The 13,831-nt window shown below is 43.8% G+C and overlaps 1 protein-coding gene across 1 annotated transcript in view; it reads right to left on the reverse strand.

Annotated features, from left to right (window-relative positions):
* The window catches only part of MYL10 (myosin light chain 10), a 64,557-nt gene that overhangs the window by 34,573 nt on the left and 16,153 nt on the right, over window positions 1-13,831 (reverse strand). Inside the window, exons 2-3 of the mRNA XM_068265992.1 lie at window positions 5,456-5,545; window positions 3,572-3,647 (exon numbers count right to left, since the gene is read on the reverse strand). Of these exons, the coding sequence (XP_068122093.1) occupies window positions 3,572-3,647; window positions 5,456-5,545 (166 nt within the window). The remainder of the gene's footprint in view (window positions 1-3,571; window positions 3,648-5,455; window positions 5,546-13,831) is intronic.

Consider the following 13,831-nt stretch of genomic DNA (forward strand, 5'->3'; position numbering starts at 1 on the left):
CAAATATTTATAATGTATGATATGCCACTTAGAATGTATGCGGGTGGCACAGTGGTTAGCTCCCTCAGCCACAGGGGCGTAACTACTAATCATGGGTGCCCCAGGAAAACTTGAATGTTGGGTGCCCCCCAATGTTGACACCCTTTCCCTTCCCTACTGCTGGTGACCCTCATCGCCTAGGGGCCCATCTTGCAAGGGTCATAAAACAAGTGTGGCGATCATGTGTTTCACACCCATAACAAGTGCAGCCATAAAAACAGCTGATCTGAAGGATGGAACTCTTTATCAGATGGAGTGAGTGAGGTAGTAGTTGGAGCACCCTTGCAGCTCTGCCCCCCCCCCCCCCCCCCTGTGGTCACAGGGACTGCTCCCCTGTAGTTCCCAGTTCAATTACAAGCCAATAACACTATCTGCATGGAGTTTGTATGCTCTACAACTGTCAATGTGGGTTTCCTCTGGGGACTGTCCTTCCCTCACCCCAAAAGACATACTATTAGGTTATTTGCATTTTCTCAGAATTGGCCCTACACTTTGGTGTAGATGTTACACTGTGAGCACCACTGGGGGAAGTTAATGATGTGAATTGATCAATGTACTGTGTACAGTACAGAGGAAAATGTCAGCCGTAGATAAATGCATATTACGGTAATAGTATGGGTTTTAGACCCATCTCTTGTGCTTTTATACTAAACCTACAAAACATCATTCTAACATGCTTGGTTTAATTTGATAACCACTTGAAAAATACCTATAACTTCAGCACCAATATCTGGACACCTGAACCTGTTGGCGATGGACACAGGTGTTAACAGAGTAAATGTATTTTCTTGCGAGGCCCCTGAACCATCCCCAACATCACCTGGAGTACTTGGATAGGTTTAATACGCACTGTTGAAGCAGCTGCATTTAGGCACCAGAGGCCCTAGTCATCCAACACTGCATATATCACTAGTCTCCAAACTGGTAAGGTAAGTAGTGTATGGGATTAGAAAGGTCATGGGAGGTTCATTAAGTTTACATGCCCTATGGAATCTGTTAGTGGTAAGCTAGCTGATTTAGAGTTAAGGGAAATAAATGAGTGAAGACAGAGCTAACAATGGGTAAAGTATCTCTTTAAAAATGTAAATTAATATTATGCGCCAGACAGGAAAGGGGTTAAGGTTAAGCGTTAATGGTTAATGGTAGGACTATCAAAGCATAGAGGCAAGGAAGTGATTTTGGTTAAAGTTAGTCAAGGGAGACGGGAATAGGAAAATGCCCTTCAAGCCTGAAAACATGCAGTTTGTCTAAAGGTGGCCCTTAAAGAGACTCCGTAACAAAAATTGCATCCTGTTTTTTATCATCCTACAAGTTCAAAAAGCTATTCTAATGTGTTCTGGCTTACTGCAGCACTTTATACTATCACTGTCTCTGTAATAAATCAATGTATCTTTCCCCTGTCAGACTTGTCGGCCTGTGTCTGGAAGGCTGCCAAGTTCTTCAGTGTTGTGGTTCTGCTATGAACTTCCCCTTCCAGGCCCCTCTATGCACACTGCCTGTGTGTTATTTAGGATTAGAGCAGCTTCTCTCTTCTCTTTTAACTTTTACAAGCTGGATAAATCGTTCTCTGAGCTGGCTGGGCTTTCACATACTGAAGAATTACAGACAAGGGCAAAGCTGTCTGCAGGAAGAAACAAGCAGCCTGGAACTTCAGTGCATGAGAACAGGGGGAAAGAAACACACAAATGATCTCTTGAGATTCAAAAGGAAGGCTGTATACAGCCTGCTTGTGTATGGATGTATTTTCTATGTGTGGACATACTGTACATCAACCTACTTCCTGTTTTGGTGGCCATTTTGTTTGTTTATAAACAAACTTTTTAAAACTGTTTTTAACCACTTTTAATGCGGCGAGGAGCGGCGAAATTGTGTCAGAGGGTAATAAGAGATGTCCCCTAATGCACTGGTATGTTTACTTTTGTGCGATTTTAACAATACAGATTCTCTTTAACAATACAATTCTTTGGACGATTGATCGATTAGAAATGATCAGTCTGGCCCATTAACGTAAGGATAGCTGCTATGCAATTCAATCAGATTAATGGAATCAATCCGAAAAAAACAGATTAATGTTATCGATATTACGACTGAATCGGAGGATTGTACAAAGAATCGTATTGTTAATGGCTACCTTAAAACATTGCATCAAATAGCATGATTGCAGTTTGTGTGTTTGTGTGTGTGCACGCATTGTGTATGTGGTGTGGATTTGCATTTGTGTGTGTGTATGTGGTGTGTGTGTGTATCTGGTGTGTGTGTATGTGGTGTGTGTGTGTGTGTGTGTGTATGTGGTGTCGGTGTGTGTGTATGTGTATTTATGTGATGTTTGCCTTATGTCCTCATGTGTACAGTGTGAGTATGTGTAGATGAGGTGTGTGTGTGTGATGTGTTTGCATTTTTATGTGTGTATATGGTGTGTGTGTGTGTGTGTGTGTGTGTGTATGCATGTGGTGTGCAGGGGGTATGTGTGTGTGCGGTTTGAGTAGTGTGTGTGTATATAAAGAGAGCATGTTGTGTATGTGGCATGTTTGCATTTGTGTGTGTATTTGGGGAGTCTGTTGTGTCTGTGTATATGCATGTGGTGTGTGTGTGTATACAGTATGTACACGTGATATGTGTGTTGTACCTGTGTATATGCATGTGGTGTATGTGTACATGTGGTGTGTGTGTGTATACAGTATGTACATGTGGTATGTGTGTTGTGCCTGTGTATATGCATTCAGTGTGTGTGTGTGTGTACATGTGGTGTGTGTGTTGTGCCTGTGTATATGCATGTGGTGTATGCTTACATGTGGTGTGTGTGTATACAGTATGTACATGTGGTATGTGTGTTGTGCCTGTGTATATGCATGTGGTGTATGTGTACATGTGGTGTGTGTATACAGTATGTACATGTGGTATGTGTGTTGTGCCTGTGTATATGCATGTGTGTGTGTGTATACAGTATGTACATGTGATATGTGTGTTGTGCCTGTGTATATGCATGTGGTGTGTGTGTGTATACAGTATGTACATGTGATATGTGTGTTATGCCTGTGTATATACATGCGGTGTATGTGTACATGTGGTGTGTGTATGTGTGTGTGTTGTTCCTGCGCGTGCGTTCAGTAAAGGTAATGGGCGCGCACACACATAATTCATATATATTCAAAGTGATTGCCCTTCACTAAACTCCGTTATGCCTGTGTATATGCATTCGGTGTGTGTGTGTGTACATGTGGTGTGTGCGCTTGTGTTCCCCGTGTATTGTTTACATCCAGCAGTGTGTTGTTCCTGCGCGTGCGTTCAGTAAAGGTAATGGGCGCGCACACACATAATCATATATATTCAAAGTGATTGCCCTTCACTAAACTCCTAATGGTTCCAAAGCCATAAACAAGAGGATCACATTAAATCAGCTTGGCAGACTTCCCTTTTGGCTCACTGCGCTTGACATATCTCCTTTGACTCACGCAGCTTCAGTTTAAGTATAATCATTTCCTACATACTTGAGCATGTGAGTGTGATTTAGATATCACTTTTCCTTCCTTACCAAGAGCAGCGAATGTGTCTCTTAGGTCTCCTTTATCAATGAAGCCATCTCTGTTCTGATCCATAATGGTGAAGGCCTGGTGACAAGTAAACAGCACAGCATTAGATGGATCCGCAGGATCTCCCATCCTCTCTGATCGCTGCTTACAGCCTGTGACACATTTCACTTTCAGTTAAAAATAAGCAACAAACAAAGCCTTTGTGAATTACACACGTTTAGTATGCTAATGAATCCTGACAAGGGGTTTAATTAAAATACAATTAACCCACCCCAAGTTCCATGAACTAAATTAATGCTAGGCACAATATGCAGCTGGATGGCTTCCAGTACACGATTAGATACAGCCTGTGTTAACTCCATATGGGAGTTTGATAGCCCACAAGCACAAGAAACAGACAAAAACTACAACATGGTGAACATGTGCATACAGAAGGAATGCCGTCTAATTTTCCTACATGTAGCTAAGTGAATGATCTATAGCTTTATGTGTGTGAGTAGCGCTGGCTCAGCATTATGTACAGTCTATGATAAGTATATAATATGGGCCATGACCAAAAAAGGATACATCGTTTTATAATGTAGAACTAAAGTCTAGTCAGATTGCTGGATGGATAGTCTAGCCTCAGATATGGAATATAACATGTATAGGAATTGTGCGTTCATGTGATTAGTGTCCAGGATCATAATGGGAATAGTACATTGTCTAACATAAATACTGCAACACATGCCCAACAACACATACCCAACTGAGGTCACCCGTCAGGGATCAGGAGCTGACCTACTTGGGTGACATCGCTTAGCTGGGCTGCACACACGTGTGTCAGCTGTGTAGCTGATAATGCACTGTGTTGCTATGTTGGGCAGGCAGGGGAGCATCGCACACGGGTTGGGCATCGGGGGTCATTGGGTGCTGTATAAATGCCTGATTGTCGGCTGGGGCGGTCGTTATCAGCCGCCTCAGCCGACTTGAGTCAGGGGTGTGTACGAGGCATAAAGTAGTAGAATCGATAAGATTAAGATAATGTGCCAAGTCATGTTGGAAGAATACTCATAGCAACAACCATTCCTGGACTGCAATAAGGATGGGGGATCTACTGCTTGGCAGTGCTGCCAACCTTTCACATTATTTTTTACTGACAAAGATATAAAAATTTACTGACAAAGGATATTTTTTACTGACAAAAACTCCTGCGCTGTGCCGAAAAATGGGCGTGGTCACGCAACAGAACAAGGGCACGGTCATGGGTGGGGCCAAATATACATGACCTTAGCAGTGGTGTAAAAGGTCTGCCGGGGAAGTTTGGACTCTGCGTAGTGTTTGCCCCAAAAATAGACGTAATCTGACAGCATTTCACCAAAAATACACATAATCTGGCAGGGGTTCCTAAAAAATAAAGATAATATGGCAGCAGTTCCCCCAAACTAGACGTAATATGGCAGCAGCAGTCTCCCCAACATACACATAATCTGGAAGCGGTTCACCAAAAACCGCATAATCTGGCAGTGGATCACCCAAAATACATGTAATCTGGCAGCAGTTGTTCCACCACAATACCCATAATCTGGAAGCAGTGGTTCCCCCAACATACAAAATCTGGCAGCGGTACCCCAACATACAGCAGAGGTTTCCCCAACAGACACATAATCTGCAGGGCTGTGGAGTCGTAGTGGCCATCGACTGGCCCAGTTGCAAGAAAAACCCCAAAAACGTACCCACTGCAGCGGACTGGAGGATTGTTCCGTGATGGTGCAGGCACAAGGCGGCTGCAGGGGGCTGGTAGAGGCCCCAGGTAAGTTAAACTCTTTTTATGTTCAGTTTACTATCCCTTTAACATATACAGTACCAAACACGCAATAAATCATATAAAAAGAGCATTGTCTTACCTCTTTGAATTCTTGTATTTGGCTTTGATCAAACATGGAGAATACATTAGAGCCGGCTCCATCAGCCCTCTTCTTAGCTTTCTTCGGAGACTAAAAACATAAATCAATGTTTAGTTCTTCATATCTTTCACTGTTTCATGATGAGAATGGTACTATACCTCAACTAGTACTCCAACAAGTCAAATGTCTACAAAATACCTGTTAATCTATGTTAGCTCTTGTTTATTGCTCAACTTCAATAGCAATGCTCACTGTAGACCAGATTCATATCTTGCATGGTGTCCAACAATGTATTGCCTTTAAGGTTGTTCTGACTGGGAAACATCTCCGAGTAACTGGAATAAGGCAAATGAGTGGCCCAAATGTGGAATACAGATTAGCATTAGCTGTAACGTTCTACTTCTGTATTACATAGGTAGTAGTGATGCTTAAAAACCCAGGAAGAGAAAGAAATTGAGTCAATGAAAGCAAGTATAAAAAACAAGTGTCAGCGCCAAGGCAGAAGGCGACCGCAGCCGAGAAGGACAATGTCCAAAAGTCCACACAAGCAATGAATATATAAAGTCAGCGCAGGTCTATAGTAATACAGCTTTCATCATTTTTTGGTATACAGGATCTTCGAACAAAAGGGTAAAGAAGCAAGGCTTACCAGATTCCAACAACCCACATTATAAGGTTGTAAACGAGTTTGATAGGTGGTCCGCAGAACTTTCAAATGGTGTCGTTTCACCAGCGATGTTGCACACTACAGATTCCTCCGGAATATAGTAGATATCCTGAGATCGCAGAGACTCACCAAAGGGGAGTCCAGTAGGATAGTGACATGAAAGAGATATACGGCACATCTAAGTGTAAACCGTCTTTATTATATAACAAGTAAAACAATTAAAAACAAGGATAAAGGAAAACTCACATACGGGGCCCGTGCACTGGGAACCCCGAAAAAGTAGCGCGCATAAAATGGTCAATAGAAGACCTCAAATAAAATGGTGCCGCCTGTCGATGGGAAGGCGACAGGCGGCACCATTTTATTTGAGGTCTTCTATTGACCATTTTATGTGCGCTACTTTTTCGGGGTTCCCAGTGCACGGGCCCCGTATGTGAGTTTTCCTTTATCCTTGTTTTTAATTGTTTTACTTGTTATGTAATAAAGACGGTTTACACTTAGATGTGCCGTATATCTCTTTCATGTCACTATCCTACTGGACTCCCCTTTGGTGAGTCTCTGCGATCTCAGGATATCTACTATATTCCGGAGGAATCTGTAGTGTGCAACATCGCTGGTGAAACGACACCATTTGAAAGTTCTGCGGACCACCTATCAAACTCGTTTACAACCTTATAATGTGGGTTGTTGGAATCTGGTAAGCCTTGCTTCTTTACCCTTTTGTTCGAAGATCCTGTATACCAAAAAATGATGAAAACTGTATTACTATAGACCTGCGCTGACTTTATATATTCAATGAAAGCAAGTAGCTGCAAATCAATTAGTAGATGTTTAATTTAGAAGAGGCTAAATGCTTTGAATGGTATACTTTAATTGAGCTGTGCCCAACCTACAGCCCGCGGGCCATTTGTGGCGTGAAAAGCCGACTTTTGTGACCCACGGAAGTGTTCTGAAGAGGAGTATCGGGGATTGTGTCATAATATGTCATAGGTTTACACAGTGTAGTCCGGTTATCTGCAGTAGCGCTGTGATAGTTAGAGACCCTTGTCCATTGGTTGCTGCAGGAACCACCCTCCAATAGGAATCAGCCTTATTCTACTGCAGAAAATGCGAGGCGGAGTATGCGAGTAAGCTGTGTAAACCTATGATGTAATCTCTGATCCTCCTCCTCAGCTCCGATTTTTGCTTCGGCTCTCCTCACGTGCTCCGGCTCTCCTCTCCAAATTGCTTTGCCGCTGCTCCAGTCTCTCATCTCAGGGGACAGTGTGGCATCACACCCTGCCAGCCGATCACGCTGTAAAAAACTTTACTCCACACTGACCTTCACACGCGGCTAGGCCACAGCAACTAATTAATAATCTGCTGAATAGTAGGCCTGCAACTACCCGAAACTCACACTGCACTTGTGCTTGGCCGGGGGATCACCCAGAAAGCCTCTGCACAATACACTCAGGTACCCCTGCTGGACTCTGTTGCTGCACAAATCTGTTCCTCTGTCTGCACATACACCCAGGTAAAATTTGGAGCCAAATATTCAGAAATTGGTTTCTGAAAGACAGCTGCAAACTTCGCAATAAGAAAATGGGCATCAAATGGTGAGTGCAACAATTCTTGGTTTGACGTTTTCTTTTCTTTTCCAACGCCATGTTAACTATTACTAGCAAATTGTTAAATATTTATATTTCAATTTAGTATGTATGTGTTCCAGCCCGCGAAATTTATCTTGATATGAAGTGCGGCCCCCGGGCAAAAAAAGGTTGGGCACCACTGCTTTAATTTAATTGAAATCTACATCTCACTCATCACAGATAGACAGATAGATAGACATACGATTTAGGCCCCTCCTTTTTGATTATCTTGTTACAGTACTAGTATATGTACAAATATAATAGAATGGGGTGTCTTTATACCCACTATGCTTCCAGAGAAGTCTTGCTGTTGTTGACCTCTGACAGCAGTATGGAAGAGAATGCAAAAACAGACACACCTGGCTTTCTATCTAGTCCTCCCCAGAAGGGTGAATGTGACAATTTTAATATGAAGTGGGATAAAACTCAAATTGTATTTATAGTTCAAAATAATTTAACACAGCATAAAACTAATAGGGGGAAAAGCTTAGACTGGAAACGTTATTACCGGTATTTCAAACTTCCACTCAGATGGTAATAGATACCATACCAGTCCAAAATGATCAGGTTGCCTTAAACTGTAGTACTCAGAGAGAAGGGCAATCCCAGCTTTGGTCACCAGAACTGGTTCCTTATTGGGAGAATTAACAGTAAGTCCTTCTGGCATTACAGCTGTGGTGGGTTTTTGCCTCCTTAACAAATTTCTTCCATCCTTTTCTTTCTCTAGCTCCAATTACAATTTGCTTATCCCAGTCTAGACTGTATCAGCTGACATAGTTTCTCCTTGTTGCATACATTCTTCCTTTCATTATTTTTTAAGTCATGTTTCCGTCCTCCATTCTTCCAGTGTATCCCAGCAACATGACATAATGTGCTTTTACTATGTTTTTTTCCTCTATTTTTTCTTCTAGCTCTTAATTATAGTTTACTCTGTAGATAATACCATCTTTTTCTTGTCCAGCAATTCTTCTTAGTGTCTTTCGCAGAGCCGGGACAAGGTCCTCCAGCACCCAAGGCTGAGACACCAAAGTGCGCCCCTCCATCCCTCCCACCCCAGCCATCACACACTGATTGCTATTAGACTAAGAGGTGCCACAGGGCCCACAACCTCCCCAACACCTTAATATCTAGTTATCTGGCTTGCAGTCACTGCTATGTATCCCATTTTCTTATTTCTTTCTGCTTCAAACACAATTAGGAATGACAGCTGAATGAATTCTGCGCCCCTTCCTACACTGCTCCCTGAGGCTGGAGCCTCTCCAGCCTATGCCTCGGCCCGGCCCTGGTCTTTCGTACTAATATTCTTAAAGCTTGTTCCTCATCCTCTTTCATATCTTTGCTCCGTCTGAAGCCACTGGTCATACCAAGGTCTTACAGACTTCAGTTTACCCTAAGATTATCTATTTATCAGCTTACTTTTTAAACAATAAACAAATGCATAGTAATAAAATGGCAGAAATGCCACTTTTTCCTACCAATGTGTGAATGTCCTCATCATGGTTTCTGGGTGACATCATATAACTAAGGGTACATACAGACATTCAATTTAGATTAGTGAATCACTGACAAATTTTACCACCTCCATGTAGTGTGAGGGCCAACAGATTTTGAATACTGCGGACAGAGAATACATGGAAATGGTAATGGTAAACAGAGACTACGTGGAAATGGTAAAATTGGTAGGGTGACAGTGACTAACTCAAGTATTCTAGGTAAGATTATATGCTTGTCAGTACAGGTGAATTAGAATGCTCTAAATTATGTTAAGGGTGAGTGAATGCCAAGCAGGTTGTGGAAGGGAGTTCCATAGAAGGGAAGAAATTTGAGAAAAGTCCTGTATGCAAGAGTCAGAAGCAGTGACAACGAGAGTGGACAATACAGTTTGCAGAGCAGAGGCTGTGACTGTAGAATGATACATAGACATAAGTGCAGTTAACAAAGGTGGATTTCCCTTATCAGTTTTCCAGTATGCACTGTTTCATCCAATAGCTTAAGAAAGTTTAAAATAATCACACAAAATCAATAAACAGTTTAGAAAAAAAATGTATGTTTTAAAAGACCACAGATGAACTATTAAAATTCCTGAAGCAACCTTTTTCACACCCTTGTACTTTATCCATTATATGGTCAGATAATGACACCAGCGCATACCCCGAGTCATGTGCAGAACACACACGCTCTGTGATTTCAGCTGTCTCTCCTAATACTTTGTATCAACATCTTTTTTCGTAATAATGAGCCGATTACAGAGGCACGCAAAGTTCACCCAACACACACTGCGGATTGCACAGATGAATTTCAAACAACTCTGAACAGTAGATGAAGGTATACCTTGTAATGCATAACCCAAGCAGCGCTCGTAATTTGATTCACAGGATAGAAGCTGTTAAATTATACGTGCTTATTAAATGACATAAATTGAGATAACTTATAAAATGGATGATAGATCAGGGTGCGGCTTTACATTCTCAAGCAACCTGGAGCCTCAATGTCTCCCCATGATACTCCTAATCTCTAAACGAGGATAATCATTGAGGGTGGTTTCAGTTTTATTGGATATTGTTCTCCTCAGCTGCGGAACAGATAGGATCCTTCTGACAACTGCTGAAAGCTGTCCACGGGAGGAGTTTTGGCTTGAAATTTGTTTATTAGTAAAAATCGGTATGAAGGCTTCAGCGTGAGGGAGGTCTGTTAACATTTTCACCCCTCGTGTTAGAAATAAAGGGTCACTGAAGAAAGTATACTTTATAGTTTCACGGGCCAAGGTTTGCTATTTATGTTTCAGAAACAATATTTCAAGTGTGTTTTTTTCTTCTTTAACTGTTTGAACTAGTAATACAAGTGTGTCCTAAATCCACTGCTCTGCCATCGTTCTTAAAGCAAACCAGTAACTTTCAAAAAAAAAAAAAATACTTACCTAAAGATGGTCCAGAGGCTTCCCAGGTCCTCCCTGCAGTGGTGGCCTTTGGGGGGGGGACAAGTAGGGCAATCGCCAAGGCCCTGCACTGAGGGGGGGGCAAGCGGCGAGTACTATCGTGGCCACCGCACCGGCCACACTAAAAGCCTCCCCAGGCTGACTGAGGCTTTTCCCGCAGCCAGAAGCTCTCCACACATGTCACTACTGATGTCATGAACAAGGCTCTCCCGGCCACGGGCACGCGATCAAGGACATGCACCACCTGGACAGCCCCTGATACCGCCGACTCAGCTGACCAGAAAGAGCCTCAGCCTGAGGGGGGCTTTTTTAGGTGAGTGGAGCCTGGAGCTGGAGGGGTATAACATAAGCTGGACTCACCAGGACTTTCACAACTGTTGTATCCAGTGGTACTGGGTGTGCTGAAACGAATGTAGCCTATAATAAACACACTTCTAGATCATGATTGCATCTCCCATCTTTACCAAGCTGGTGTCTCATTGGTAATATTTGGTACAGGCTAGAGGCTACACAGTGAATACCATTGGGTACAACATCTAAGAAAATGCAGTTTTAAAGTACATTTTGAATGTACAGTAGTCCAGACCGTCCAAGTGTCACGGTTTTGCTGTGGCACTAACGATTTGCAGCCTTTATCACGGGATCACGGGTGTCACAAGACGACAGCCTGACCGCATTCAGCATGCGGAACGTGGAAGTTTGTCCGCGTCCGCATCAGCGGCACCATCCACCGCAGGGTCGCATGTGGAACGCGGAGAAACGTCCGCATCAGCGGTGCGATTCACCGTTCGGTCACAGGTCTCTCGGCGTACTTTACGTCGAGGCTGTGGTCCGGTTCTTCCCTCACAGGCCTCAGGGCCTGTCACACACCAAAGCTATCCTCAATCCAGTCTGGACCCCGTAGGGGCTGCGCGCATGTGCAATAGAGCCTTTTATACTCTTAGAAGGAGAGTCAGCTGACCGGCTGGTCAGCTGACCTCAGCAAGGTCCTTGAGCGGTGCTGCAAGGTCCTTGAGCTGTGCTGTGATTGGCTGATTGGCTGGGCGGGCTGTTGGAGCCCAGCACAGTATAAAGCAGGCATTCTGTCAGTTGCAAGTTGTCTGCAGTAAGCGTTACTTTGTGATAGCCCTCAGACCTTGGCTAGATCCGAGAGAGACAGTCCTAGCTGGAGCAAGGCTCCTGTCTCTCATCAGTCAGTCTTTGTTGTTTTCCTGATTATTGTATATCTGTTTGTGACCTGATCTCTGTTATAGTCAGCCAGTCAGTTGATCTAATAGTCAGCCAGATAGCGATCTGACAGTCAGTTCCATCGTGGGCCAAGTGCGGCTTGCCGTAACTAGCCCACAACAGTCAGATTTGTTATTTTCCTGATCTGCGACATATATTGGTTTGTGCCAATATATTCGCAAGCACTATTGTTATCTGTGCCATTTTCTGATCTCCCGTTGCCGAACCTCTGCTTGTCTATTTCACTACGAGTTCGGCTTTCTGACTTTGTACCTCCACCTATCTGATTTCCGTTACTGACCTTGGCTAGATTTCTGACTCTGCTCTTTGTTTCACGATTCGGTACCTCGCAGCCATTTGTTACCGAACCGTTTCCGTCTGACTTTGCCCCCTAAGGTGGTTTTCCCATTAAAGGGTTAATTCTGCTGAACCCCTTCTTGCGGAGGTCTCAGTGGTTCCCCAGTATACCATTGCTGCTGGGGGACGCGATTTTAGCGTTACGTCATCTAGTCGCAGAATCGCACACACTGCATTTCTCTTTTAGAGGTAGCCAGTCCTCTTAAAGATATCAGTGTGGTGGGTTTTCCACTGTCTTTCACCCAGTCTCCAGAGTTACGTATAAATATCCGCATTATTGGTGATTCCGCAGATCGCCACATAATCGGATATATCAGCATTGTTGGTGATACTGCGGGGATTACCAATAATCTGAATACTCTGAGTGCGCACCAAACACCACACATTGTTACAACGGGGCACTGGTCAAATGTCCCGGCCTCTTCACAGAGCAGCAGAGATTTTGCAGTTAACTGTTTCACTGCCCAGAGTCTTTGCAGAGAACACTAAAATACATGCATCACGTCAAACTCTGCAGCCTTGCTTCACGCTGAACTTCCTCAGCAGCACAACAACATAATGGCCCATACTCACGAGGGACTTTTGTCGCCTCAACACGCGGTGCGCGCGTGTTGCGGCGACAGGTCGCCCGTGAGTATGGGCCGTCGCACGCGCGCGCGCCCCCGAACTGTCGCCCGTCGCTATGTCGCCATGCGATTGAAACTTTCAATCGCATGGCGACAGTCGCCGATGCCCCCCCGCCGCAACTGTCGCTAGTCCGCGTGAGTACGCGGACTAGCGACAGCAACCTCCATTGAGGTTCACAGACCTTCCGGTGAGCTTCCGGCGGGGGGAGGAGGAACGTCAGCGACAGCTTCCGCCTTGCCGCTGGTCCCTCTTCCGCATGTGTACGCGGAGGGACCTGGCGAGAAGCTGTCGCCGGCCTGTCGCCCACACGCTCACGTGTGCTGGCGACAGGCGAGTTTTGCAGCCCGTGAGTACGGGCCTTAAAACTCCAGGCTCAGCAAGGAATTTATTTGAAGTTGATAGAGAGTGAGAGATAGCGATCTCTACCCTGGCTATCTGGTTACAGAGCATCTGAATAGTGAGGTGGCTATCTTATCTTTCAATATGTTTGTGAAGTGTTAGAACTCCTGTATGGATCAATCATATTGGTTGCATTCCTCTGTGCTATTGCTCTTATTAATAACCCATATTGCGATACAAGATCCTTAATTAGGGATAGTTGTGTGATTGTATGCATTTACAGTCCTGGGACTAGAGTTATGAACTTCTAGGCACTGTGTTAACATTTCGGATATGTGAAGTTTTTTGAAAGAAATAAAGAATGTAATATTTTGCACCGTTCAGTCTTTATTTTCTTATTTAATATATTCATAACTCTTCATGTAAAGCTGTTTACTCGAATTTATATCCTTTATGACATATGTGTGCTGTGATTATTCTTTAAATAGCTTGCTGTGATGATCCGCTCAGCTGGCTGCACAGGCAGACAGCTGTTTGTCCATTCCTCTAGTCTGTGGGCTGCAGGTCTCATGTTTGTCTGTTTATGGTTAGTTAGG

The sequence above is a fragment of the Hyperolius riggenbachi genome, chromosome 2, assembly GCF_040937935.1.
Source record: "Hyperolius riggenbachi isolate aHypRig1 chromosome 2, aHypRig1.pri, whole genome shotgun sequence".
Taxonomy (NCBI): Eukaryota; Metazoa; Chordata; class Amphibia; order Anura; family Hyperoliidae; genus Hyperolius; species Hyperolius riggenbachi.